The sequence below is a fragment of the Pseudoliparis swirei genome, chromosome 22 (genome assembly GCF_029220125.1).
Source record: "Pseudoliparis swirei isolate HS2019 ecotype Mariana Trench chromosome 22, NWPU_hadal_v1, whole genome shotgun sequence".
In the NCBI taxonomy this organism is placed as follows: Eukaryota; Metazoa; Chordata; class Actinopteri; order Perciformes; family Liparidae; genus Pseudoliparis; species Pseudoliparis swirei.
In genome coordinates, this window is record NC_079409.1 from 6,205,944 (window position 1) to 6,230,965 (window position 25,022).

At 43.8% G+C, this 25,022-nt stretch overlaps 1 protein-coding gene across 1 annotated transcript; it reads right to left on the reverse strand.

Moving 5' to 3' along the window:
- Positions 1-1,824: 1,824 nt before the first annotated feature.
- drd2l (dopamine receptor D2 like) lies at positions 1,825-11,914 on the reverse strand. Its single transcript, XM_056444542.1, is given in 8 exon segments — positions 1,825-2,026; positions 2,029-2,106; positions 2,957-3,284; positions 3,434-3,517; positions 4,267-4,484; positions 7,876-8,012; positions 9,169-9,278; positions 11,549-11,914. Coding segments are annotated over 8 exon segments (1,437 nt in total). The 3' UTR covers positions 1,825-1,910.
- Positions 11,915-25,022: the final 13,108 nt, after the last annotated feature.

A 25,022-nucleotide genomic window follows, 5' to 3' on the forward strand; every position in this document is an offset into this window, starting at 1 on the left:
GCCAAATAAGGCCACAACAAGTGCTCTGGTAAGAATAAAGAGTTATGTCACTAACGCTGCATACACATTGTTTGTAGACTACTCTCCATCACGGGTTACTCTAAACTTCAAGCGCTCTCACCTGGATGCCAGCCGGACAGATTTCATCTTCAAGTGTACGCGTGTGATTATTGATCCCAGTGTGTCTCCTCCACACTTTCTTATAAAACCAGCGTTGCACCACAGCGGGGAAGGGGAAAGCATCACCGCCGGCGGCGAGACGCCGAAGACACTCGCAGGCTCCGGAGCATCTTTAATCCAAAAGGTATGTCATCTGCTATCGGGGATCCGTCCTCTTCTCATGGCGCAGGTTTCTGCAGCTTGTCACCTTTTTCTCGGGTGATTCTACCGCTCTCCTCCTCCTCCTCCTTCTCTCTTCAATTCACACTTAATCCTGCCATTGTTTCACCCTCTTCATCGTCCTCCTTCTCCTTCCAGTCTACCCTTCCTCCCTCTCCAACTCAATCGTTGTCCCCCGGTCCGAGCAGTGAGAGGCTGTAGCAGTCGGGTCGGTAACGGATCCGTGCGCTCGTGTCATCGGGCGCCTGTGAAATATGCATGAGGAGAATTGTGCGCTTGGGTTGGGAGTTCAACAACAGAAGGGTAATGTACACCGAACCAGTGAGTCGCTCCCACTCGCAAGTACCGAGGAGCACAATGGCAGCGCGGACAGACACACGTTCACTGAGCCGAGGAGTTGAGTTTCTCAAAGCTGAAAGAAATGTATCCAATAATCACACTCCTATGATGAATAAGAGGAATAATAGTTGTGTGTGTGTGTGTGTCCAGTCCTTTGTTCGTCCTATCACATTACCGTCTCAGATAGTGTACAAGGAACCTTGGTCATGGTGTCACTCAGCATCTTCTAGGTTACTCTGCTGAGTCTACTCCAAAGAGGCGTGTCTGCATCACATGACTGCATCACATGACTGCATCACATGTCTGCATCACATGACTGCATCACATATCTGCATCACATGACTGCATCACATATCTGCATCACCTGACTGCATCACCTGACTGCATCGCATATCTGTATCATCTGACTGCATCACCTGACTAGATCATATCGAGGCTTTCTGGTTGTCACGGAACATAGCGTAGACATGCTTACTTATTCTATTCTACTTATTCTATTTTATTCTATTTGAAATACAATGTATACTGAGCATTTGTAGAAGAAAAATGTGTTTGTGACGAGTAAATATTGAACATTTTAGAAATTAAGCAATGAAAGAACATGTTTAATATTATGGTTTGTACAATTCAATCTCTCCTCTCAACCATTAATATTATTATTTACACCACTAAGTTTTACATTGATAGAAAGCAAACCCGAAAGCATTCACTCTGTGCAGGCTGTCGTCGCTGCGATCAATCACTCAATGAATAATTCGGCCTTGATGCAACTTCAGTGGGTTTTCATTAGAGTGTGAATGATGATGGAGCCTCGGGCGCGAGAGCTAAACACACTTTGTATCGGACTCGCGACGTTCCGGCTTATTTTTTAAAATCTTTGCCTCGATTGCAAATAATAACGAGATGTTGTTTGTTCCAAGATCACAAGAAAAATACAACCGCTGAAGTCCGACACAAATCGCGGTTCGGAAAAACCGCCACGTCTCGGGGAGTCTTTCAGTCCGGATGCCGTGGGGGCCGATCGGTTCTCGCATATTCCCCGAACAGTTTGTATTTACACAACCCGGCGCTCTATTCCCGACCCCCCGACCCGCCGCCCTCCTTTGCTGCAAAAGTGCAGACTACTTCTTTTTCTCTCACCTCAGATCTCAAACCAACGGCAGTCTTGCTCAAAAACCCTGACGGATGGTCGCTTCTCTCCCCTCCTCCCCCCACCCCTTCCCTCCGGGCTCTCAGCAGTGCAGGATCTTGATGAAGGCTTTGCGAAACTCGATGTTGAAGGTGGTGTAGATGACGGGGTTGACGGCGCTGTTGAGATACCCCAGCCAGGTGACGGCGCTGTACAGCGGGGCGAGATGCAGCAGCTGCTGCAGTGGGCCTTCAGCACGTGGGTCAGGAAGAAGGGCAGCCAGCAGATGATGAACACACCTTGGGAGCGGAGACGGGAGGCGGACCAGAGGGTCAGAGGACGCACTACGGGATGATTCATGAGATAACCCGAACACAGGACCATGACATTGCTCAAACATTACAGAACTAGAACGGGCACTCGGTAGAGCGCATACCTTCGCATATCACAAGATTGGGCATTGAATTATGAACATTTTGGCATTAGTTGCATGCCAATTGGATAGGAATTGGTAAAAAGATTTTGACCTTTTCGTGACCTTGACCTTGACCTTTGACCCGATCGATCCCAAAATGTAATCAAATGGTCCCCGGATAATAACCAATCATCCCACCAAATTTCATGCGATTCGGTTTAATACTTTTTGAGTTATGCGAGTAACACGCATACAAATAAATAAATAAATACACGGTGATCAAAACATAACCTTCGACATTTTCAATGCGAAGGCTGAAGAGAGAGCCTCATCCATCACGACAGCAGTTTCACATTAATCACAAAACAGACAAGGTCACGACAATTTGAGTGAAAATCCATTTAAAAAAAGGCTCCGGGGATAAATTTGTTAGATTTTACAATGTGCTCGTCAAACTTTTTTCAAATGTGCATTCAAAACCAATTTTTACAGAAACAATATGGGAATTCCTTGAATCCCAATTTACTTTTCCCCCCCTCTAAATCTAGATGAAAACATAATATAAATCATATGTTAATTTGGAAGGTAATGTGAGGTGAGATGTACTCACGTTATTGATTTGGCATATGCAACATCCCCAGATACTATTAGCCTGAATACATTGTATGTATCATATGTATATACACACACACACACACACACACACACACACACACACACACACACACACTCACCGAGCACAATGGCGAGCATCTGTGTCGCCTTCCGCTCCTTCTGCTGCGACAGCCTCCCCCGCACCCTCTCCTTGGTCATCCCCCATCTCTCTCTGCCCGCGCTGCGCTCCCTCCATCCCTCACGGCCCCTCATGCCCCCCTCGAGGGTGGGGGGGCGGGGCATCAGGGTCGGCGCGGGTCCAACCGAGATGGCCAGGGAGATCCTGGCCCGTCCCGAGTGGGAGGCGGTTTGGGGAGCGGGAGGCGGAGCCAGGCTCTGCTCGGTCTGCGGCAGGAAGCGACCCGGCTCCGCTTCCAGGGGGTGGACCGCCGCCTCCTTCACCAGGGTCTGACACACGGAGAGGGGAGGAGGGGGGTGAGGGAGGTGTGGAGGCCGGACGACACAACGAAGGCAGAGGAAGCGGGACATGTGCGGACTGCCGAGGCAACAGGTTGTAAGAGAGAGACGGGGAAGGGGCCGCGACCCCACACACTCACCACTTTCTTGCGCTGGGGGCCGGCGGTGGCGGGCCTCAGGATCAGGGTGCACAACTTCACATCCTCTGGTTGTGTGCACTTGCTCTGAAAGGGACGGAGGCAGCATATGAAATATATTCTTTGGAAAAATTATGAAAAAGCTATCAAAATACACAGAAAAAAAAAATTATATATATATAAGGGTCCCTTACCTTACATTTGTTTAAGTTATTTGTGACGAGCTAAATTCACACCAAAATGCATCAGAAAATAGCTACGACTAAACTTAAATAAACTAAGAGTGAACATGTCGTTGTATTTACATGTATTTACAGCAGTTGGAAGAAAAGTCAAGATAGACCGAGTATTACTTTTCCTTTTTCTTAGTTTAAAAAAAAAGCACTTTAATACTTTTTATGCTACTATTTGAAATATGGAGTTGCTTAGAGTTATTACAAACTAATGTTGTGCTGCGAGACATTATTCCAAGCCACAGCACTTTAATTTAAATGTGATAAGATTGGTGCTGAGTCTTGAGGTTGAACATCCTAGAGCTTCAACAAGGAGCTGGAGCAAGCCGATACAGAATATTTGACGTGTCGGAGGTTTGAATAAACGGACGATGGATAAAGCAATCACTCAATTAAAAAACAGAATTGGAAACTTTGGACTTCATCTCAACTTTTTTGTTGGTATAATCAATGTTGGTGCAGGCCAGTGGGTCAACATCTATCAATGCCAACATTTGCTGGAAGAGAAAAGGGAGAACACAGGCAAACAGTCTGTAAAATCAACGGCGTAGGAATCATAAAAAAACACTGGTTTTCAGTCAACGTCCAAATGTGTGACTCTACCTTCCTGTGCCGGTGACCGACTCCCGCGTCGGTGGCGGCCTGCGCTTGCAGGCCGCGGCGGTGCGGCGGGGCGGTGCGTCTGCCTCGCTTGCGCAGCACCACGCAGATCTGCGCATACACCAGCAACGTGACGATGAAGGGGACGTAGAAGGAGGCCACGGACGAGTACACCACGAAGGCCGGGTCGGCGAAGCTGCACGTGGTGCCTTCCCGGCTGGCTAATGCACAGGAGGAGAAAGAGGAGAAAACAACGTAAAGAGATAACGTTGCTCACAGACGACCAGAGGCCATTTGCATGATTGCTCAATTTTGCTGAGCTCTTTTGTATTCTTTTTTTAACCCTCCTGTTGCCTTAGGGTCAATTTGACCCCATTCAATGTTTAACCCTCCTGTTACCTTTATATTTACTGACATATTTTACCCTCGGGGTCAATTTGACCCCAGCAATTAAAACCTCCAGAAAATTATTAGAATTAATATTGTTTCCCAAGTTTAAGTGTGAGGTACTTTATGTTTGTTTGTTGATGACCTAAATAGCCCTTTAAATATATAAAAAAGTTGATATTTCTTATGTGTTTGACACAGTGAAAAACAGCCTGGGGTCAAATTGACCCGAAAGAACACCGACATTAAACATTGAATGGGGTCAAATTGACCCTAAAGGTAACAGGAGAGTTAAGGTCTAATCCAAAACTTGGTGGAAGAAATTATATTTTGAGGGAATACAATCTCTCTGTCCGAGAGTTAGACAAAGATATCAATCACTCCTGTGTGTCTCTGTTATATATTGAGCCGGAAGATGGTTAGATGAGTTTAGCATTAGGACTGGAAGGTCCGGAGATTAAAGATAAATCAGTTGCCCGGTGCTTGTTTTTACACATTTTGGGATGGATTGAACAAATGAGATAAAATAAAATAAAATACTCCTTTATTAGTCGCACAGTGGGGGCATTTACAGATGCGATAGATCACTCATTTCCCCCGTGGGCCACAGCATCATGGCGGCCTCTTAAAGGGCCGGTTTGTAAATGTTTAAACTACTCAAACATAGTTAAATAACTCTCTTAGCATTTGATTATTGTTTATTCAAGTGTAGAAATATTGTACGTAAAAACATTTCTCTTATAATATAACATAAATCCATCGAATTTTAAACCTTCAAAATAAAAGCGGAGGATATTTTTCTTCAATTTCTTCAAGAAAAGGAGCTCATGTGTCTTTCAAGCCGCCAGGGGGGCACATGAAACGATGCGGCGGGCCGGATTAGGCCCGAGGGCGTTGTGCTTGACGCCTGTGAGATAGATTGTGTATTGAGTGAGCCCAGATGTGCGAAAAGTTGGGTTTGTTTGTACCCGTTGACAGAGCCAGTCCAGCTGTTTCCCCCTGCTTCCTGTCTGATGAGGTAAGCTAACTTAACGCTGTAACTTGTTACCGTGTCGGAAAGCTCATTGCTATCGCAGGTGTGTCGTTGTAGCAGGCCTGCTGCCGCTACCCGTGGGTTTCCGCCTCCAGCACCAAGGATCAGCCCCGAACCACGAGGTTTGCTTGAAAGACATATTTATTGTCTGCACACAAACACACAGCAGACCGTTCAGCAACGCGTCTGCTCACCTCCCCCTCCCTCCAGCTCTGCTGCCCTTTTATACAAGCAGCATCGGCTGCTGACTGATTGCCACTCAGTCAGAGCAGCTGACTGATTGTCAACCAGCCAGCAGCCGAGGCCAGATTGGGGACAGCTGCCACATATCCCCACCACCCGATTTAGGCCGGGGCTCCATCCGGCCTAACCTACTCCCCCTCCCCCCCCATGAGAGCTTGGGCGGAGGAGGGGGCTCTGGGGGACCGGGCTCAGGACGTGGGGGCTCTGGGGGACCGGGCTTAGGATGTGGGGGCTCTGGGATCCGGGACGGGGAGCTGAAGCCCGCCGGGCCGGGGAACGGGGAGCCGGGACCGGCCGGGACTCGGGACGTGGGGACTCTGGGGGACCGGGACGGGGGAACGGGGCGCTGAAGCCCGCCGAGATGGGGACGGGCCCCGGGGATCAGGGGTCGGTAGCGGCGTCGGGTGCCGGGGACCATGGGTCGTCGGCAGCGCCGCCGGGTCCTGGGGCTCGGCCGCTCCGACGTGTCCTGGACCTCGGCAGCTCCTGGACCTCGGGGGTCGGCAGCTCCGACGGCTCGGAGGTCGGCCGCTCCGACGGGTCCTGGGGCTCGGAGGTCGGCAGCTCCGACGGGTCCTGGGGCTCGGAGGTCGGCAGCTCCGACGGGTCCTGGGGCTCGGAGGTCGGCAGCTCCGACGGGTCCGGGGGCTCGGAGGTCGGCAGCTCCGACGGGTCCGGGGGCTCGGAGGTCGGCAGCTCCGACGGGTCCTGGGGCTCGGAGGTCAGCCGCTCCGACGGGTCCTGGGGCTCGGAGGTCAGCAGCTCCGGGACCTCGGAGGTCGGCAGCTCCGACGGGTCCGGGACCTCGGAGGTCGGCAGCTCCGACGGGTCCTGGGGCTCGGAGGTCGGCAGCTCCGACGGGTCCGGGACCTTGGAGGTCGGCAGCTCCGACGGGTCCTGGGGCTCGGAGGTCGGCAGCTCCGACACGTGCTGGGTCTCGGGGTTCGGCCGCAGAGCCGGCGGGTCCAGGAAGGCCTTGAGGAACCGGCGGCTCTCCTCCGCCTGTGCCCGCCCCATCTCCTCAATTCGGGCCAGAATCTGGCCCAAGCTGTCCATCAGCTCCACCTCCGGATCTGGCCGCATCCTTTCCAGGTGCTGGGTTCCAGGGGGCCCCACGTCGGGCTCCAGTGTAGCAGGCTTGCTGCCGCTACCCGTGGGTTTCCACCTCCAGCACCAAGGATCAGCCCCGAACCACAAGGTTTGCTTGAAAGACATATTTATTATCTGCACACAACACACAGCAGACCGTTCAGCAACGCGTCTGCTCACCTCCCCCTCCCTCCAGCTCTGCTGCCCTTTTATACAAGCAGCATCGGCTGCTGACTGATTGCCACTCAGTCAGAACAGCTGACTGAGTGGCAATCAGCCAGCAGCCGAGGCCAGATTGGGGACAGCTGCCACAGTCGTTAACACTGATGCAACAGATTTTCAAATGTGCCGGAAGCTCATTTTCAAGTCCACAAAAAAAACAGAAGGAGAGAAAAAGCCTTTTGCAGTCATGGAGATGTTTCGGTATTCTTCGCACTTCTTGAGGAATTTCTTCAGCCCAGACTCTGGGGTTTAGTTATTTCTCTTTGAGAGTGCAAACGTACACGCACATGAACTGAATGGAAGTTCCCTTCGAACGGTCCAGTTAATGAGGAGAGTGAAATATTTCTTTGCAGTTGAAATCATGAAGTGCTCGCGTTCGTACCCACAACTGAAGCTCTCGGCTCTCGTTATTCTCAAATGGTCTCTCAGTTCAAGGCGAGCGGATTCACAGGCCCTCCTCGTAGTGGCCCACATGAGGGCAGAGGTTAGCTTCTTCACTCCTTCTGCGAGCCAACAAACAAATCGATGGACCGCGTGATTTTATCTGTGCTCATGGATGCTTAAGTAAAAAGTCTGCGGACATGACGTCGAGGTCTGTTGACCCGGCAGACGTATGTAATTTCGGATGCAGCTCTTACCGGTGTTGTTGAGTCCAAACAGTAAAGGGGAGGAGATGGCAAAAGAGAGAAACCACACCACAGCAATCATCACCGCCACCCTCCTCCTGGAGCTGTATCTGGTGTTGTAGAGCATCGGCATGGCCACCGCTGTGTATCTGCAATAATACACACACACACACACACACACACAGTAGTCAATACAGAGTAAACACAACTCGATTAATGCGTCTCCAGACTTCTTTAGCGCGTCGACATGTTCACACATATTTTAAAGAAGACTCGGGCACTTGATACAGAACCCAGGCAAACAAGCGATGGAAACTCACTCACACACACACACACACACAAACACAAACATGTCAGCGAGTCAAAAGACGCAAGTATTGTGCAATGGCCGTGATAAACTCTATTTTGCAGCTGTATACAGAAACATATTTTAGTCACAATATGACATTGTGCTCTGTAACAGGTGCTTTGGGATAAATGCCCAACTTCAACCCACTAACAGGGTCATAAGGATAACGCTGGAAAGGCTGCTACTACCACACAGTATTTTATTATATATATATATATATATATATATATATATATACACACAAAAAGGACTCTGACTCCTCCACTATTCATCTGAGAAACCTCACATAAAAAAGCGTCATCACTTCAACCTTGTAGTTTACTGTTTCCTATTTAAATTGGAAGGGCATGAAGCCAGGACAACTTTCTAACTTCAGTGTGCATTTTTTTTCTCCGTCTGAAGCTCTGACAAAAGCAATTAGACTGGATGCTCAGTTACACACATCTAAACTGGTTCAGCCTCAATATGCCAGAGCAATTAGGGCGAGGCAGCTGACGGGCTGCCCGCTGGGCGTCTGGTCACCTTCCCCTAGACCCAGGAATAGAGCATCAGGTGGAACACCGTCTATTTGATCCACACAAAATAAACTCTATAATGACAGCGAGGACACCGTAAAAGACCCGCTGGAGACAGACGGCTCTAGCACGCGCGGCTTCTGTTGCTCTGCGACAGCAGGACGATGAATGATGGATGCGTCTTTCAAGTTTTGATGAAAGTGCTTTTTTCCGTGGGTCTTTTACCGCCCGTACGTGTGTATTCTCTTCGTCTGCGGGCCAACGTGCAACAATCCTGACCGAGTTGAGGGGAGGATGCAAAGTAAAGAAAGGACGTATTGATTCTCTGTCATCTTTGTTATAGCGTTCTCTGTTCGGGATGAAAGTCACAGAGAGAGGAGAGGGAAAGACGCCCGGAGTTTTTCGGAGAGTAAAGTGACGGGTGAGGTCGCATTCTCCCACCTGTCGATGCTGATGGCGCAGAGGTTGAGGATGCTGGCGGTGCACATCATGACGTCCAAGGTGAGCAGGATGTCACAGTGGATGAGACTGAAGCGCCACTCCCCCACCACCTTCCACAACAAAATACAACATTAATGCAATGCAAAACGGGTGGAGCAGCGTGAATATGAACCAGGCTGGATTACTTAGAGGTACTTCATAGTTCATAAATCTGTCTTTACTGTCAGTTAGGATGATTTGTTTGTGCACTTTCCCAATTTAACTCTCAACTATTTTGTTTTATTTAAACTCCACTATAATAATAATAATAATAATAATACATACAATTTCTATAGCGCTTTTCATAGTCCTCAAAGACGCTTGACTATCTCAATAAAAGGGTTACGTAACATTTAATGACGGTATTCTTCGTATTTTTGCACTCTGACCTAAATGTGGCATTGATTGTAATCATCTGAAGACTGATTATCTTTTAATTTAATTCAGTCAGTGAGCTGAAACTGCTTCAGTGATTATTGGCATCGACATCCTGGAACTGGAACAATTAGTAGTTGTAATTACAACTTTATACTCAATAAGTTAATCAACAGGAAATTAACCTGCAACATTTTTGATAATGGATTCACTTTTTGACTCATTTCTTGTGCAAAAAGAGCAAATATTTGCTGAATCCATCTTCTAAAAGCAGATGATTTGCTTGGAAACTATTTGTCTGTTTGTCTGGAAACAAAATGAGCAATCTGAACATGTCCCCTTCAGGCTCTGGGAAATTGCAGCAGTGTTAGAGCCAATAATGTAGAAATGGCGACCGGATTGGAATCATGCAGGACGTGACATAAATGTTGCATCTACGGGGGAAGATTCATTACCACGCTGGCAGAAAGCTGGCAGCTAGCGTATGAGACTGTGACAGGCGGTGTGTTATTGAGGTTCAACCTTGCATGTAAATGGGCTGCGTTGCTGTAAATGTACAAGTGTCGAATGCCAGAACATCTTCAGGGTCGCTTGTTGTTCTCGTGACAGCTCAGCGTGGCGGCTTCCTCCCGCTCTCCGTCTCCAGGGGTTTGTTACACCAGAAAATGGATCTGCACCTGTAATGATCCTTTTTTTATTTTTATTTTTTTATTGGATGCTTTTCTTTGTCTGCTATGATGTTTGGGTTTTTGAATGTTTGTTGGAAGTTTAATGACATTGCCTTGAATGTGATATAAAAGGCATTTCCCACTATTCTCTGAGATTTTATAGACTCATTGATCTGGGCCAATAACCAAACTTTTTTTATTTTTGTATTCTTACAGTTTGACAAGAGATAAATCCTTTGAAAGAAAGAAAAGATAAAAGAAGTGAAGCATGCCCCAAAACAACAACAACTAGAATGGGCACTCGGTAGAGCGCATACCTTCGCATATCACAAGATTGGGCATTGAATTATGAACATTTTGGCATTAGTTGCATGCCAATTGGACAAAAATGTATCGTGCTATGGTAAAAAATGAGTTTGACCTTTCCATGACCTTGACCTTGACCTTTGACCCGATTGATCCCAAAATCTAATCAAATGGTCCCCGGATAATAACCAATCATCCCACCAAATTTCATGCGATTCAAGAACATTTTGACCTGTTCATGACCTTTGACCTTGACCTTTGACCTGATCGATCCCAAAATCTAGTCAACTGGTCCCCGGATAATAAACAATCATCCCACCAAATTTCATGCGATTCGGTTCAATACTTTTTGAGATTTGCGAATAACACGCATACAAATAAATAAATAAATAAATAAATAAATAAATACACGGCGATCAAAACATAACCTTCCGGCATTTTCAATGCGAAGGTAATCAAAACAACCATGCAACACACAATTAATCTGTTGAGTGATTTCTTAATTATTGAGTATTAATTTTGTCGGTAAGTTGTTATGGTGAAATATGTCTCTTTGTGAACATTCCGATCCATAAATATTAAGTTTACTATCATATATGACACAAAAAGAAGCAAATCTTCACGTTTGAAAGCTGGTTTGGCTTTTTTTTTCTTCTCTAAAATAATGGCTCGATTATCAAAATAGGGGACAATTATTTTTTATTCTACAATTATTTATCCACGAACAATCAGAACATTTAAATAATCAAATGCTGTAGGCCTAGTCGGTTACATAAATATTGCTAAAATATCAAACTACATTAAATCGCCATCTGTAATTAATATCTGCTCTTTAACTGTGGTGCATGTGTTTCGCATGTGTTGTAATGGAAAATAAACTTTTAAAGAAACAAGCACACAATCCACAACATTTGTATCCACACTTAGTTCCCGCTGCATCAAGCTGAGGGTATTATAGGGCACACACACACACACAAAACACACACACACACCTCCAAGTAGACGCCCCAGGGCATGACCATCGTGGCCAGCAGCAGGTCGGACACGGCCAGCGAGACGATGAGGTAGTTGGTGGTGGTCTGCAGAGCGCGCTCCCGCGACACCGCGATGCACACCAGCACGTTACCGAACACCACGCAGAAGATCAGGAGCACCAGCAGCACGGCGTAGAAGTTGTACGGCGGAGAGGAGGCCCCCGGGGAGCCGGTGCAGTTGGAGGACGTCAGAGAGTAGGGGGAGGGGGAGGAGGTGGGGAAGGGCGACGGGTCACGGTCGATGAAGTGGGAGAAATTGTGCTCAGCGGCGGAGAGCGGGAAAGAGGGAGGGGAGGTCTCGTCCGACTCGTTGAGCCAAGTCATGATGTCGCTCCGGCGGACGTCGTCGGACTATAAATGTATGACGCGGACGGAGGAGGAGAAACGAGACGCTTCATGGCCCGCCGTGCGCTTGCAATGGATCCCACGGAGATTGGCTTCTGAATCTGAAAACAGAGGAGTGGAAAGGGAAAAGGTTATTGCCATTGAAACATGGCTCTTTAGTCTCAGCTCAGACATACAACACGTTGCAGGTTATGCATACAATCGCCCCACCTCGCATGTACATGGACACAGTCAAGGTCAACCCGGTTGTGTCTGAACCCAGAGGAGATAAAAGGGCTCTCACATCTCGACGTGGTCTCTTTTGGGGTTCCTTCCGGCTCTGAAAGTTCTGGAAACTACTGCCACTACTTTGGGGCAAATAACATCGGTTTTACTGGCGCAATTTAACTGGATGAAAAGTTCTTAACTACAAACATGTCACAGCAAGTGTGTGATACCCATCAGTCAGAGTGAAATACCCCTTCGCTGAGCCTACGGTGGCCCTCAGGTAACTGGGAATGCTGGGATCCCCATATAGAAATGAAGGTCTCAGTCTTAGTTTCAGGTGACTGATCCATTATGAATCCTATATTTCATTTATCTTAATAAATCCTACACACTGACCTTTTAAGTGCCATTAAAGATGTATCCAGAAACAGATGTGGAACATCACATTTTGAGAACTGCAGACTCTTTAAGTTTGAAACTGAAACCAAAGGATGAGGATGTCAAACTCCTGCTTAAAACTCCTCATTAGTAACGTGCTGCTGAAGGTTTGTGTGCTTCTGCAGAGAGGAGACACGATGAGGATGCATGATAACCCCCCCTCCCCCATCCCTCTCCATCCCTTTTCTCTGACACACTCCAACTACCAGGCTGGCATAATATCGTGCAAAAAAAAGCTGCATACAATATTTATCAGCGACAGGAAGCTGAAACCTGTCGGCGCCAATGTCATGAATTGATTCTGTAAGAATTTCGCCACCAATCCGGCCGTCTGCTCACCACCACACGGCTCACATCACCGGTCTTCCTCTAAAGCCTGGTCTGGGATCAGGCCTTGCTTATCAGCAAATGTCCAAGATGCCTTGAGCCTAACAAATCAATAATCCCTCGCCAGCTGTTGAGCTGTTGAGCACTGGCCACAGCATCTGACATGATCCCTCGTGGCACATGGATTTCTCAGAGTTAGATATTGATTTGATTCAGCGGGAGAGTTTACAGACATTATTATTGAGGTAGAGGTCAGTCGAACCGCGACGTGGAGGCAGCAGCGTGACCGTGAGGTTGAGGGTTGGTCGTCACTCGGAGGAGCTCGTTCTGGGAAGGCTGTGAAGTGTCCTTCAGTTTATATAAGAACTAATACAAGCTGCTGTAAAAACTGAAATTCGTGGTCATTTGTGCGGAAATAGCTAAAGTGTTGCAATGTTGGAAAAAATAAGAGATTAAATTATTTGTCGATTGATCAATTAGTTGATGGACAGAAGTCATAATGGATTAGATGTTTCTGTCATATTTCTAGCAGCTTTTGTTTGTCATAACATATGTCTTTGAGTTTTGTACTGTTGATCAGACAAAAGACGTCATTTAGGATGAGCATTGTTTGGGTATTTTTTAGGCAAAATGTCGGCAAAAGAAATGGAGGCAAAATAAATGGAGGAATAAAAAGTAAAGTTACTGCATGAATCTATATTAGAGTTTATTGCAGCCATGAACTGAATCACTTGTTTTTGAAGGTAGAACTTTAACCCTTGTGTTGCCTTAGGATCATTTTGACCCGAATCAATATTACACCCTCCCCCCGCCTTAGGATTAATTTGACCCCATTCAATGTTTAATATCGGTGTTCTTTCGGTAGTCAACAAACAAACATAAAGTGCCTCACACTTAAACTTGGAAAACAATATTAATTCTAATAATTTTCTGGAGGTTTTAATTGCTGGCGTCAAATTGAACCCAAAGGGTAAAATATGTTAGTAAATATAAAGGTAACAGGAGGGTGAAACATTGAATCGGGTCAAAATGACCCAAAGGCGGGGGGAGGGTGTAATATTGATTCGGGTCAAAATGACCCTAAGGCAACACAAGGGTTAAACCAACATTTGATCCTCATGGAGCGAAACTCTGCTACGTTCACCCCCTTTCCTTCATAAACGTGTTAAAAGATGTCAAAGAAAGAAATGCCCCAAAGCCAGAGTATCAGACCAGGAAAAATATCTTTGCCAATAACAGACTGAAGTGTTGTGCTTCAATAAGCTGAGGGTCAAAGTAATCAGCAGAGTGGAACACGAGGTCGTCAAACAGGTCTTGCTTTTCCCAGAGCAATAATGTTCTTCCCCATAAAAAAAAGTAATTCGATTTAAAAATAAAAACTATATGGAAAAGAAAAGTGACGCGAATAGTCGTCAGCCACGAACACTTGATTTGTTGCTGTCAGACGGAGAGAGGACTGCTCTACTCTTTTTAATTGTCTGCCCTGCTGTTAGGTTGTAGAAAGTCTTCTTTACAAACAGATGTTACTTTGTTTGAAGGAGTTTTTTTTGCATGGAGAACACAAAACTGAGAAATGAAAAAAGACCGTTCAAGTCTAAGCATCAACATGGGAGCAGAATGAAAAAGCAACAGTGGCAATAACACCTTTAACAAGCTGGAATGAACACCTGGGTGCTGCTTAGAACAATTCTTCAAACTTAACCACAGAAACAGAAGGTCTGAGGTGAGAATAGGGAAGCTGAGCATACTATGGACTGAAGTTACACTTTAACTTATTCTAGATATCACAAAACAAGCACTTTCCACAATATTTAGAGCCCAGCTGCACCGTTACGGTTCAATAATTATCGAGTGCATCAGATGCTCTTCTGGGCAGGAAAACTAATTGCGAAAGGTATTTTGTGGGAAAATGGCTCCAAGAGTATTCTGTGCAGTCATGCAGCACCGTGGTGGCATTGACGAACTGCAAGGTATGGAAATGTGTCATATATTTGTGTGTCACGTATAACAGCCAATTCCAAACTTTTGAACGGTTTTGTAGTTTTACTTTCTTCTTCGCATTCCAACTGGAAACCAACAGTCAGCAAAAACAGCTGTCTGCATCTGTGTTTGTGTTGTGAGAGGCAACAAACACATCAGTAAACACCTAAGATGATACTTTGAGATGCTGCAGTGAAACTGCAACAGTGATGACTTAACCCTCCTGTTACCTTAGGGTCAATTTGACCCCATTCAATGTTTAATGTCGGTGTTCTTTCGAGTCAATTTGACCCCAGGCTGTTTTTCACTGTGTCAAACATATAAGAAATATCAACTTTTTTATATATTTAAAGGGCTATTTAGGTAGTCAACAAACAAACATAAAGTACCTCACACTTAAACTTGGGAAACAATATTAATTCTAATAATTTTCTGGAGGTTTTAATTGCTGGGGTCAAATTGACCCCAAGGGTAAAATATGTCAGTAAATATAAAGGTAACAGGAGGGTTAAACATTGAATGGGGTCAAATTGACCCGAAGGTAACAGGAGGGTTAAGAACAAAGAACATACGGTCGTAGCGGTGGGGAAAATGATGAAAAATGTCCTTCAAGTTTGTCTCATGTCTAAAATAAATAATTAAATATAAATAAATTCCTCCAGAAAACATCCTCGGATGTGCTCATTACCTTTTTCATCTTTCATCACATATGAGAAAGCAGCTATTGTTTGTCAAATATGAACAAATGTCTGTCGCGAGTCCTTTTAGAATGAATTACTTCTGCTGAAGGACAAAATAACAACATATTGTCGAATGCCGAGGCTCAAATTTAGTGATATTATCCCAGACAATGGATTCTGATAATTATTAACTGTAAATTGTGAGACAGTTTTCATCTTGTCTACTATTGAATTTTGTATTTTATATGCTTCAATGATCAAAGTTCCCCTCCACTCATAAAGCTTATTGCTACTCACTTGGATGTTTGGCCTTCACTGTGCCACCACATTCATCCGCTAAATGTTTCCACATCATCAGATCTTTAGTTGCCTTCAGGGGATCAAACCTTTACCACAAGGATGAGAAAACGCTCACATGAACAGATATTGTTGTCAATAATATGTTCTGATAATGGAAAGCAATCTCAAAGGACCTTCTAAGACTTGCTGGTCCATTCTACAGCACCTTAATTTCATAAAGGGGACTGGATTCAATAAATAGAGCAACGACGCTCCTGTCTCCACTTCTTAAATAGATTATTTTGATCACTGAGGTTTCACTTCAACTTCAAATATCTCAACAGTTTTAATGTGAAATACAGAATATGTGTCTCATGAATGAATGCAAACATAAAAGTTTCAACGGAAAAGCAAAATGCATGCAGAAGGGAATCGGACTGGCTGCACGCGCTGCTCCACAACTCCAGGGAACTAAAGCTTGGAAGGGGAAGGTCCATTAACATGAATGTAATAGTTTCCTTTTCAAATCGGCGTGCAATGATCCTTGTGCTGAGATGTCAATTTAATTTCACACATGGCCACCGAAGTACTCGCGTCCTAAACTGCCCCCGAGGCCAGGGCTTCAAAAAAAATTCCTTTTCTACGATGTGATTCTTAAGGTCATATTTTTACGAGATCACATCCCCGCGCGGACGCGTTCGGCTCGAGAACGAGACCTCGGGAGCCGCACTGACTCCCTGCATGCTCGACAACTTCTAACGTTGTTTTTTGTTTACCTTTTAAATGTTCTACTTTAAAATACTTTTCTCCATCTGCTGTAAAAAAAAAAAAATCTTCCTGATTGCCTTACTTTTAATTTACCATGATTAGCCCTTTTGCCCGTACCTGCGTGATTAAGCAAAAAAAACTCTTTTGAGAAATGTGAATGAGCGATGATTGCTCAATTAAAAATAGAAGGTTCCCCAACCTTGCCAAAGTTATTTGAAGTACAGATTTTTACACAGCATTTAAGAAACAGCAAAAATAAAAATGAAATAATCAATTTGTGCTCAGGGAGTCCTGTCAACAATAATCCATCTTAATTTCCAAAGCTCGTTAAGAGTGTCCTGAGACTGTTTTGTCCGAAGAAACGGGCGGCAAAACGAGACAGATGAGTCCAGATGTTTGCGAGAGACAAAATGGTTCGTCGTGATTAAAGCAGCTCCTCGGATGAGTCCTTTGCCGATGTTGCTCATTACAGCCTTAACTCACTTTGAGCGGATTCACATTCAATATGAGAAGAGCAAAACGCTAATTGGGAGTCTGAGCCGTAACATCAATCAGGGATATTCACGGATGAAGATACAAACCGAGGCACCGCTCCATCGTTTTTTACTCTGGGATGCAACTTTAAAAATGCATTAGGATAAAATGCATAATGAAACAGGGATGGTTTGTGTTGGAGAAGGAAAAAACACACATTTAGAACCATGTGTCCAACAAATAGGTCTGCGCACCAGAATAAGTGGAAAGGAGCTGCTGAGCACACCAATCAAACAGAGAACCATGAACTCTGCTGCTGAATTTGATTTACATCGAGTGTGGGTTTTCTTTTGTATTAAAAACGTCATGATCTCAGACAAACTCGTGAACTCTTTTTGAGTAATAACATCACCGTTTCCCTGCGTTCTCTGTCCTTAATCTCCCCTCCAATGACATCCAGCGGCCTTCGTCTCTCGGGATGTTTGACAGGTCTATTACATCCTTGGCCTGGCCAGCACCCCCCCCCCCCCACCCACCCACAAAAAACAAACAGAACAACTCGAGAGTCCTTCTAATCTCAAACGACAAGGCCATGAGCTGTCCTGCGATACATCTTTCTTCTCTTTCACTCAGAGGCGGGAATGAGCCGCGGCCACTGGGAGAGATGTGGATGTTGAGCCGCAGTATAATCAGCTCTCTGCGGAATTTAGGGCCGGAACTATTTGCTCTCATCTCTCACTTCTTAACCCCCATTTCTACCCTCGACCCCCTCCCCTACACGTTTTGTTTTTGTTTTTTAACAAGCAGCCAGTGGCTGATAAAATAACAGGGCGAGATATTAACTTCTCACCCCCAACGTATGAAAACGCACCTGTTTTGAAGAGCAATCAATCAAGCGATGACAGACAGTGACGTCTCCTCGTGGATCAATTATTTTCTCTGGACAGATTTGGATCACGAGCAGCAATAGTACAGCTGTTTAATTAGGTGTGTGTGTGTCCCCCCCCCCTCTCTCCTGTGCTGCACAATCTGGAGCATGCATATGGTAATATACACTTATTCAGCAGCTTGCTCAGGGACATTTAGGATTAAAAAACGATTTGTGAGACCTGACACTTGTTGCGTGTGAGAAGCGGAGCACAGCTTCACATCGTCACACACAGCGCACCCTGCACGGTTAGACGAAGTGGAGGCGGATCTTTGTGCTTCACGTGTAGATGTTAAGCGCTGGCAGGATATCGAGACCGACGATAATCAAGAACGCATTATTTCCATCTGAACCTCTCCTGCAAAAAAAAGTAATCCGCCGGAGAAATGATCAAAGAGCTGAGATCGGACACCAGAGGAAGTGAGCGAGGACGCACTCTCTGACATGATGCATGTTTTCTCTTTTACGTGTAATAAAAAAAGGAAATAAAAATAACGTGCGAGTGTGTTGATTAACGGATTGAAGAGGGGAGAGTCACACGAGGAGACCTCCGCCCGGAGGAGACGCTCCGAAGCAACCGCGAGCATCTTTTATTCAACAAGCAAGTCCTGCCGTCGCCTCTCCATCTTTTATTAAACACGAGAGACCTCAGCATGTGGAAGTCAACTCCAAGGGATGTGTGTCTGATGTGCACAGACTGGAAATGAAACCGCAAGGCAAATTAAACTCACACGCGATCACACGCACACACACACACATACACACACACACACTGACGAGGGGGGGAAGTGCTTCAAGGTAAAGCCAGTGTATCTATCCCGAATCGCTGTTGGAGATACTGGCAGGAAGGATTTGTCACGAGTCACAGATGGTGAAGACGTTTTGAGAAGACGGAGGTATGATTAGTTTCCGTTTACACACTTAGCCACACGTCTCATCCTCCCCTTTATAAATCTCACATTTCATTCCAGTCAGGTGGGATCTGACGTTAGGGTTCTCTTAACGGAGCTGCCTTACGTTCAGCGAGTGCCTCCCGACCAACACAAGGACACGTTTGACCACCAGAGGGTATCACGAATGAGATCATCACAAAAAAGGCTTTTTTTAAAAAAGTGTCAGATTATGCTGTTTGAATGGAGGCAACATGTTTTATTGTCTCGTAAAAGCTATATACGGTCGGGACTCAGTTAGGGCCGGGCCATTTGGAGAAAGTCAAACACCTCATGATTCATATTGTGAATTTGAGACAATATTGTAGGGCTGGCTGTTTGTGCCTTCACACAATATTTACATGAGAAATGTTAGCAATGTGGATGCAACTGATACTAAGTGGTAAAAATGCAAATGAGAGAACATCTACAACAGTTTGGTAAAGTGCATACTTTTACTTTAAAACCAGGAAAAGACAACACCTATGAAATATTATATATCGATACACTAACCAGCCCAAGCCTCGTGGATAACTATATGTCCACTCTCCTCACAATAAACATCCAGAAAGGTGTATTGGGGGAGTTGCTGCAAAAAGAAACCGTACTACAAACATGAGCAGCATCTCTGGAACATAAGCAGGTCTAATATGGCCATTTGGAGTCACCTGTATACATCATCTGCACTGATTTCAGCAAAAATAAGGTGCACTACTCACATTGACCTCAGTCTGTATGAGTCAGTGATCAGTTTTAAATGTATATTTTTGCCAAAGGTTCAAACTACTGTTTTAACAGTTGTATTAAGGAATATAGATTGAACTATGGTTCCAATGTATGGGTATTTATTGACTGTGTGGGTATTCAGCTGGTTTGAGCCTTGAATCCACATAATTTCTACATAATATCAGTGACATCTGTAAGTCCTGTATATTCGTCATGGTCTTTACAATGTGTTCAGTGATGTCATCTAATCGTAAATCATCTCTTGTGTTCCAGATGATCTGCTCTTTAAATACTGCTCAGTGTCTATAAAATGATACACGACTATTATCGTATTTGGTCAAATGAGATATCAGAATAACTTTTGTATTTAAATTTTATATATGTATATATATATATATTTTTAAATATACATATAATATATTTATATAATATATATACAACTTTATATATACATATAACACAATATTTGTATTATATATATATATATATTAAATATACATATTATATATATACAGGACTGTCTCAGAAAATTAGAATATTGTGATAAAGTTCTTTATTTTCTGTAATGCAATTAAAAAACAAAAATATTTCTGGATTACAAATCAACTGAAATATTAAGCCTTTATTCTTTTAATATTGCTGATTATGGCTTACAGCTAAGAAAACTCTAAAATCCTATCTCATAAAATTTGAATATTTCCTCAGCCCAAGTAAAATAAAAGATTTATAACAGCAAAACAAAATCAAACATTTGAAAATGTGTTTCCAGGTGTTTCGAGTTAATTAGACGATTCAAGTGATTTGTTTAATACCCTACTAGTATACTTTTTCATGATATTCTAATATTTAGAGATAGGATATTTGAGTTTTCTTAAGATGTAAGCCATAATCAGCAATATTAAAAGAATAAAAGGCTTGCAATATTTCAGTTGATTTGTAATGAATCCAGAATGCATGACATTTTTGTTTTTTTTATTGCATTACAGAAAATAAAGAACTTTATCACAATATTCTAATTTTCTGAGACAGTCCTGTATATATAAATACAAATATTGTTTTTCCCGTTCCTTGTTATGCTCCTGCAGACACTTATCACTCCCGACACAATACCACCAGAAAGTTAAAAAAAGGCTCAACAAACCCCTCTTATCGAAACGTTTAAAAGTCCTCGCGACACAATCTCCAAAATAAACGATTTCCGAGTTTTTACCGAAACAGACTCGAGACCCACGTTGCAATACAACTCTGTTCAGCTCGTCGATTCACTCACCCTCCTCTCCCGGCGGAGCGGCTCACCGGTCCTCGGTCCTCTCAGGAACAACGCCGGGCTGTCGGGCTGCAGCCGAACCTCCCACCTTGACCTCAGCAAGTCCGTGTACGCGCACAGGCGCAGCGACGCGCACAGGCAGAGCGCTCGTGAAGTCCCCCCTCCTCTGAGCCGCCGGGGGCTGGACAGCCGTGCAGAGGTGGAGAGGTGGAGAGGGGGTCAGCGCGGCGGGAGTCTAGAGCCGCGGAGGAACGAGGAGGAGGAGGAAGAGGAGGATGGATGGAGATAGCTGGCGGTGGGAAGGACGAGGAAGGTTTCACGCAGTTTCGGTAGTTTATCGCCTACTTGGAGAAAACAAGTCGTCAGTGCACACCTGCTGGCTGAGACTGAGCTCCAAAACACACCTTTTTTTTCCACGTTGAGATTATTATTTATTTTATTTAAAAATATTTAAAATGGGGATAATTTCATCTGCAAATGATGAATAACTCAAGTGAAAACATATTTTGTAAATTATACCTTCTCAGGATTATTGAAATAATGTACTTCATTTAAAGGAGCTGTGTTTAACATGAAGACCCTGAACATAGCAGCAAACACATGTACAGATGTAAAGAGTAACTACCCCTCAAGTTTAGAGCTAAATACTGGAAAAAAAGGTGTTTTCTTTTAAAGAAATACACACATTTGCTATCTGGTGAAGGGTTGGATAAGAAGATAAATACAATGATTATATATATATATATATATATATATATATATATATATATATTAGGGCTGTCAATCGATTAAAAAAAATTAACTAATTAATCGCACATTTTGAAATTGCGATTAATTAATTAATTAACGCTGACAGCCCTAATATATATATATCTAAACAACTGGCTAGCTTAGCATAGCATAGTTACAATGGCGTTGAGCTGGAGCAGGTGTTTTAAGTTCCTGGTAATCGGCATCACAAACAAACTGACACGGCTATCACACGTCTCCAGAATTATGTATTTCTCAAGGAAATTTAAGACGAAATTATAACCCCATGCCAGCTCAGTGTTTCTTACTCTTTTCCAATGAAAGTAGCAGCAGCAGCTCAAAAGTTGCAAAGTCTGTAAAACACTTTGCACGACAACAGGGTCTGCATGGCCCTTCATTAATTTTTGTTTTTGACGGAGCATTTTATTTATTGTTGGCAGGATGTAATTAGAATTTATTATATTTTGATTGCGTTGGAACAGACTTGGCTTGTTGTTTCTACCATTTTCTTTGCACTGAGCTACCCTAGCGAGTTGAGAATATAACAATCTTTTCATTTAACTTGATAATTGCCTAACAGCATAAGCATACTTCCTCAAATGTTTTTAAAAATCCCTTTAGTAATAGGATAAAACACCATTGTTACCCCCCTTCGGCGATAGATATTGATTCAAATGAATACCTTTGAGAATGCTCCACATGTTTTAATAACAACTTTAATACAAAGCAACAAGCAGAACATCTTCAGAATAGCCAGCTTCCTATCAATGCTCTGATGCAATTGTGTGACATGTGTTGTCATATTTTCAATTACTTTGATGGATTACCTTTAATAATAAGGAAAAAGAAGGGGAAGAAATGAAAAGGCTCCAGAGGTTATGCCATATGCAGTTAAGCATCAGTAAATGAGTCCATAACGAAAAACTGATTCCAAGAAGTCGCAAAGGAAAACTGTCACAGTTGACATAATAAACAATAAATCATGAAAAATAAATCTCCAGACGCTGGCATAGTCCTTCAAGCTGCCGATATTTACCATAAGAGAACTGGGGCCAATGTTAAAATCTGAATAAATGAGAAAAAAACTCATTCCAAAATCTAAATGATCTTCAGCAAGAAAGCACAGCAGTTGCTCGGAGCGCCGTTGGCGAGGATGAACAGGGAATCTCGGCGCTGCACATGACTCATCTTATTCTACTAAAGCATGTCGCTGCACTGCATTTCAGAGGCTTGCACCTTTTTACTCCACTACACTCGTTTTTAAGCCTGAGATACAACACAGACTCATATTAATACTAAATAGTGAATCATACTCGCGTGTTACGTGGCAGTGGGGTGTGGTTAAGCGCAGCTGCAGAGTCTCATCCCATCGCCAGTTTTATATGGACAATAAAAGGTTTTATTAAAACATGACAATCCGTGTTGCTGCCTCCATATTCAGGCTGATACTCACGGGACGCTGATCCAGTTATTATAGCTTAAACTATACCCAGCAGGATCTATAAAGTAGTCGTAATAAAATGAACGCCACCTTTACTTTGATCAGCACATGAATGCATTAATGATTACAATAGATATTATACTGAAATCAGCCATTCTCCAATAACAGTATTGTTATACTTTTGGTACTTTCAGTATATTTTGATGACAATACTTGGGTAGTTTTGTACTTTCTGGAGATTAGAGTACCGAGTACTAGTCTGGTAAATAAAGCGTGGACAATCTCTGAGCAAGTGATCGTCATGAGGCAAACGATCTAAACCAGTGGTCACCAACCTTTTTGAGCCCAAGATCCCTGACCTCCGCCTTCATGACGACAAGATCTACCTATTGAGGCATTGAGAGAAAACGACTGTCCAGACTGGACTTATGACTTTTTATTTGGCCTAATTGTCATTTTGGTCCAGCGTTCAAATTGATGTGACCAGGTACACAGAATTTAAGTGTAATATAACAAGTAAAATATTTGTTAACCGCACACAATATGAACAAGAAAAAACACATTTGCAATGAACAGCTGGATGAACTACCAATATAAATGTTGTATTTATTTACATTTCGTTGCTTCTGTACCTGGACTCTAGCAATGACAATAAATTGAATCCAATCCAATTACAGCACAACACTGACAACATGATCAGTCAGTGCAACTCATGTAAATTCAGCTCTCATCATAATGCCATCACGTCATGTGACTCCAGTCAGAGTGATGGCTGTGACTGAACTCTGTCTGTGAGCTTGTAGTTAGTTCATAATCACAGACAGCCAGTCTGAGGCCGTCTGTCAGCTGTCTGTCAGTAATCCAGCTCCTGGTCTTTGATTTGGTGATTTTCTCAACTTCACTGACGAGTTTTTCGGGCAAAATTGGTATTCATGAAAGTTTTCTCATCTGGGATTGGTTCTGAACTCAGACCGTTGGTGATTACGTTCACATCAGCTCTACAGACATCCTCAGATTTAAAGAATTTTCATAATAATAAATATGAGAATCACCATTTGTGACTCCTGCATCTGTCCCTTTTCAAATAATAGTATAAATGCAATTGCAATCACTTTCAAGTAAACCAGATTGCTCTATGGACAAGAAAAAGCTAAATGTTGAGCTTTTGTTTTGAAGGACAACAGCAGAAAAGCCCAACTCACGGAGGTAAGACCTGGCAAGTCGCCAAGAATCTCGGCTGTCGCGCACGCGCAGGCGTAACCTATTAATGCCTTAACGTAAACATGTACACGAAGGTACAGGCATTTCAACATATATTTATTGATGACTTAGTTTTATGTCGGTGTACTTTGAGGCGAGCTTGTGATCAATAAAGGTCTTTCTGCATTTCCCCCTGCGCCCCACCTGTCGTGGTACGTTCCCTCTTTCTGGGTGCACAGCTGAGAACACGGCTGGTTAAGCGAACTCGTTTTCAGGCGTTCATGAATCAGGCGGAGATCTTTTCTGACGTCAATCTTCCAGTCAGAAAGAAAACATTTCAGAAGACACTTCAGAAAATGTTCTAAAACAAGGAACAATGTGTTTTTGAATTTATTTTCATTTTATTTTGGAGATCGACAGGGAACGTCTCCGAGATCGACCGGTCGATCGCGATCGACGGGTTGGCGACCACTGATCTAAACAAACAACACTACTCTCCTTAAATAGAAATACACAGAATTGTCTTTAGATTTATCAAAGATGTTGAGTGTGCATTGCATAATTTTGTTTTAAATAGGGGAAAATATCTCAGCTCTAGGGGAGGAGTGGGCATCTACATCCTGAACCTGTAAATAGATTTAATAATCCAGGTTATGCATGAGATCCGCCTCTCCATTATTACCACACTGAAAT